General features: G+C 32.3%; 1 protein-coding gene across 1 annotated transcript; it reads left to right on the top strand.

Annotated features, from left to right (window-relative positions):
- Positions 1–531: 531 nt before the first annotated feature.
- LOC132645839 (FCS-Like Zinc finger 3) lies at positions 532–1758 on the top strand. The gene is made up of 2 exons (XM_060363076.1): positions 532–799; positions 1164–1758. The coding sequence occupies exons 1-2, from the start codon at positions 678–680 to the stop codon at positions 1342–1344; spliced, it is 303 nt and encodes a 100-aa protein (XP_060219059.1). The 5' UTR covers positions 532–677; the 3' UTR covers positions 1345–1758.
- Positions 1759–5303: the final 3545 nt, after the last annotated feature.

The following is a 5303-nucleotide window of genomic DNA, read 5'->3' as shown; positions in this document are numbered from 1 at the left end:
TTTAAAAAATGATATTCTCCCACTTCAATTAATGAGATTTGTTGACTAAGCACAATTTTTTTTTTTTAAAGAAGACTTTGAAAGTTATGATGTAAAATAAGTCATAAAAGTTTTTATGAAAATTACTTCATTAAGAGAACAAGAAGTTTAATGTCAAATTGTTACTAAATTAAAATTAACTAAAAAAATAAAAATATCTCATATAAATTATAGAGGAAGTAACTTTTTATTTAGAATAATTTAACTTTAAAATTTTTATTTTATTTTTAATGAGATTATTTATAATCTCACAAATGTACACGACTTATTTTAATTATAATTTTTAAAAGCTTCTATTTTTTTTCTTTTAAATTATGTATTCAATCAAACGGTGACACCTAACTAAATTGGAAAGAGGGAATTGTATTATTCTGGGTGCTAGTAAAATTTGTGACTTGGCAGTCCTTTAATTATTTGATAAATGGTCAATAAACCCAACTAGGCTTATAATTTATTTATATTTAGCCTCTCTTCCCCTTTGGCCAAGCAACAATATATATAACAGAGTTTGGCCATCCTTTGCCCTCCTCCCAGAATCTCCTTTTCTCATTTCATTTATCTCTGCAAGATCCACTTTTGTTACATAACAACACAAAGGTTTCTCTTTTTAATTTCTTCTTCATTATACATAAAGAAAAATGAAGGCAAGTGCACTGTACTACACTGGATGTGAAGAACACCACTACCAACCTCATTTTCTTGATGCTTGTTCTCTTTGCCAGAGAACCTTGGCTCACAACCATGACATCTTCATGTATAGGTTAGCATTTTACATTTATCTTCATTTTTTTCCAACAAATATTAAAATTTGTAACTCATAACTACAAAAGTACGACCGGTTCAGTGATGTAATAAACAGTTTAAATCATGGATCCGACTCTTCTGTTGTGATCAATATAAATAATTACCGGTCAATTTATGACAAGGATCACAATACACACATAAACAGTGAGAACATATATATATAGTGTATTCCAATTTGTTTGTGATTGATGCGTAATTGTTGTAAATCATTAAAGATCTTGACCCCAAATTCTGTTTTTGTTTTTATATTTGAATATATTGTTTTAGAAAATGAATTAAGGGATCTAATGATTGAGTTTTTTTTTTTTTTTTAATTACAGAGGGGATACGCCATTTTGTAGCCAAGAATGCAGACAAGAGCAAATAGAAATGGATGAAGCTAATGAAAGAAAATGGAAAATTGCAGCATCAAAGAGATCATCAAGAACAAAAACAGAGACCCCCGCTAAAGAAACTGATGCAAATAAAGCTGTACGGAATGGCACAGTTGCAGTGGCTTGAATCTTGATCATTTCTGAGATAATTAATTAATCTTAATGATGATCAAAGGAGGCTACAAGTCAAAAAAAATTAAATAAAGAGACAGAAAATGGCTTCTGATTTACGATATCAAGTAAAATAAGGAGGACTATTTATGTGGAGTTTTTGAGTACAAAAATCTTCTGTAAAGATATGATGGGAGTCACTAAGAAGATGAAGAATAGAGTGAATCCCATCAAACAATTTTGTTTCTTTTCTTTTTTTTTTCGGTTTTAATTTTTCCTTTTGTCAAATATTGTGGAGTGTCTGTAAAAATGGGCGTCCATATATATATGGAATCTGAGATATCTAATCTTTGTAATCATCTTTGTTCTCATAATCATCAGCTGATCTGAGGAAGCAAAATATGAAGACATTCTGAGTTTTCGATGTTAATTTTTGTAACTTATCTGAATTCACATAGTATAAGTCTCGTTAATGGTGAAGCACATTCTATCAAGACTTTTTTTATTACCAGAACTCAAACAGAAACTTTTAATTAAGCATAAAAAGATCTTATCAATTCCAATGCAATCCTTAGTGGTGATATTGTTCCTTTGATCACATATACAACTTGCTTGGGAGTATTTTTTGAGGTAAACTTAGAGCAAATTTTAAGAGTTTAATTAATTAAATTCATACTTTGGACTCGATTACATCATACAAGTACACCAATGATTAAAATATTTACGCATATAATAAAAGCAGATCCATTGTGCACCTACCAACTATCTGAATTTGTACTCTCTAAGTACTCCGCAATGCTTTTGGCATTTTTTTTGCCCCACCAAAAAATAAAGCAGAATTAGTGGAAAAAGTAAACAGGAAAAAGGAGATAAGAAAATAAAAAAAGTTGCTCATTGATTTGCACTACAGCTTATTATTTCCGGTTGAGAAAAATAAAGCAGAATTCCGTTGAGGAATATTATTTTCCCTTTTTTTTCAGACCTACTTTTCGTAGTGGAAAACGAGACTTTGGCATCATATATAGGCATTTCTTCTACTTCAGAATGAGTGGTTCTTACGATTTGTGATGTTACATATGTAATATGTTGTATTTCCCTCCATCCAAAATACTTTGAGTGTTTTGGGGCATTTGGCATGCCAAACTACTACTAACTCGTAGTGGAAAACGAGACTTTGGCATCATATATAGGCATTTCTTCTACTTCAGAATGAGTGGTTCTTACGATTTGTGATGTTACATATGTAATATGTTGTATTTCCCTCCATCCAAAATACTTTGAGTGTTTTGGGGCATTTGGCATGCCAAACTACTAGTAACTCCTTAAAAAAATAGATATTTTGACTAACTTACCCTCTATTAAATGGTACTTATTTAATATAGTAATTTCTTGATTACATAAAAACTCACTTATTTAAATAAGTGTAAATTTGAAAGGAAAAAAAATAATTAATACCTTATTGATTACATAAAAAAAATACTTATTTTTGGACCAAAATAAAAAGGCCAAAAGAACACTTATTATGGACCGGAGGAAGTATAGTTTTTTTCGTCCTAATTTTCAAGTTGACGGGACTTAAGTAAACGGGTAAGTAAATATTTTTCAAGTTACAGAGTTAAACTAATGAATTTGACGTGTTTATTGTATACCCATTTATCAATTGATTTAAATGATACATAGTATGCCTTTTCAGTTTTGATTTGTTATCAACACCGGGCACGGATAATTAAAATATTTACTCATACCCTCCCAAATGAAAAGGGAGAATTATATGAGATTCATATGAGTTTAAGGAAAGAATTAATAATGGAGACCCAGGAAATTGCATTGCATTTTATTCGGTAAAAAGATGGAAGAAGGTATAATGGGTAAAATATTTGCCATAAATCCTAACCTGCTTATCTCAATACTTCCCATTCCTAACTTGCTTATCTCACTAGCACTTTATCACAGATAGCCAGAAAAAGAACAAACCAATTTCCCCAAAAGAAAACGCAAAAGTTAAAATGCCAAAAGAAAGGGAAGCCAAGAAAGTTGTAGCTAGTTGTGTTTATTCTCCAGGTTCATTGAACTATAGCTTTCCTTTTTTAGAACCAAATTGTCAGTCAAATCTTTCGTCCCCACGCACCCTGGGCTTCTCTTTGTTTTTCTTTGGGAAAATGTTACTACTTCCATTAGTCATATTATATGACTACTATTTTTTAGTGAAGGAACAAACTTAAAACTGACGCTGGCTAATTGCTACTTACAAGAAAAACACTGCTACACAAAACGAATCAACTAAGGTATGATAAATGTAATATTAAAAAATGTGGTTTAAGTGACACTGCAAAGAATTTCAGTTATATAGATATATACTTACACATATACATGTGTTGTATATGTGTATATTAGAAGTACCACCTAACATAGTTGAACTTGTACTAGTAGGTAGCTCTGCAACACAAGGTGAACCACACATATACTATATAGTGTTTTAAATGTGAAGTTTGCGTGTTTTTTGTCCTTGCACTTGAAGCAGTAGTAGCCAATTAAATTACAAGTTGCTACAGGCAGCCAAATATAGAGAGTCCAGAACCAAAATGCCTCAAAAAAACCATTTTGAACCAAAATACCCAACAACAAAAAAATATTACAAAAGTGCCTTTAGCGCAGTAAAATACTGCGCTATAGCACTTCACGGAGACGGAGCCGTTAAGTGCTATAGCGCAGTATTTTACTGCGCTATGCAAATGTTTCTCTCACCTATAGCGCAGTATTTTACTGCGCTATAGGACTCCCCCTTCTTCTAAAGCATTACATTTTAACTCCTTTTTACGTAGTTTATCTTTTTTACGTAGTTTAGCCGTATATTAATCATGCTTTGAGATTTCAGAACTTCAATATTTTATATAGAACTCTAGTTTTATTTGTACAATTAATAAAATAGGCTCAACACATCAAGAATACGCAATACTTTGGATTGTAGTTTTAGTGGTTGAAAAGTGCTCGAAGTCCTTTTTTGTTTGAAGACTTGTAGTCATTAGCTTTAAGTTATTTATCTTTTAGGGTTTCATCTTATTTTTAAATTAATGCTTAACTTTATTTCGAATGTGTCACGTTTTTTATTATTATCAATTTAGGATGTGAAACTATAAACAATAATAAAGACTAAGATAATATTTATAAATATGCAAAAAATAGATAATATTTACGATAAATTGTACAACACTAATGTACATACACTATCGAGGATGGGTCCCACATGTAGTATGCCAGAGACTATCCCTAGGCTTAAGGCTCATACCATCCCCACCGCCCTCGCCATTGTCTCCATCGCCCTTTTTCCTCTTAATAACCGGGCGCTCCAAGTCATGCTCATCTCCTTTTCCCCTAGCCCTTGCGCCCTTAACTAGAATGTGCTTCTTCTTGGGATCTAGTCCCGCTGGCACGCTCAGAACCTCAGGCTGAGCTGGGTCTGGAAACTCGACCTCTTCCTCGTCGGGAGTCGCCACCGCAGGCGCCGAAGGATGAACCTAAAAAGTATATAAATATTAGTACCATTTCTTATTTATATTCAATACATTAACGTTATTTATTTAATCAAACCTGTGTGTCAACGGACGCCTGAGTAGGCTCCTGAGATGGGTCTGTAGGCTCTTGAGATGGGTGTGGTAGTGAATATGAGGTAGTCTCCTGGACGAGATGCTGTTCGAAGTCCAAGTAAAGGTTATAAAAATTAAATAAATATTTACCTTATATTGAATAAAATTAGTTTTAAGTAAAAAACTTACATGCGCCTCGGTAGTCTCATGAGAAGACACCTCTGCCTCGGCAGGCTGATGAGAATGCTCCTGAATGGGTAGCTCTTGTGGACCCACTGGCGCCGAATCCTAAAATATGAAAAAAATTAAATAATAAGTAACATACATATTTAAATAAGTACTTTAAATAATCAAATATGTATATTAAATATTGACCTTATATTGAATAAAA

Source organism: Lycium barbarum, chromosome 6 (assembly GCF_019175385.1).
Source record: "Lycium barbarum isolate Lr01 chromosome 6, ASM1917538v2, whole genome shotgun sequence".
NCBI lineage: Eukaryota > Viridiplantae > Streptophyta > Magnoliopsida > Solanales > Solanaceae > Lycium > Lycium barbarum.
Note: the sequence above shows the minus strand (reverse complement) of the source record. Positions and strands in the feature narration are given on the sequence as shown.

What these genes read in the sequence shown, in the direction of transcription:
- LOC132645839 (XM_060363076.1), top strand. Translation starts at nt 678, where the DNA reads ATGAAGGCAAGTGCACTGTACTACACTGGATGTGAAGAACACCACTAC. An exon ending in CATGACATCTTCATGTATAG is followed by an intron (nt 800 to 1,163) that starts GTTAGCATTTTA and finishes TTTTAATTACAG; the next exon opens with AGGGGATACGCCATTTTGTA.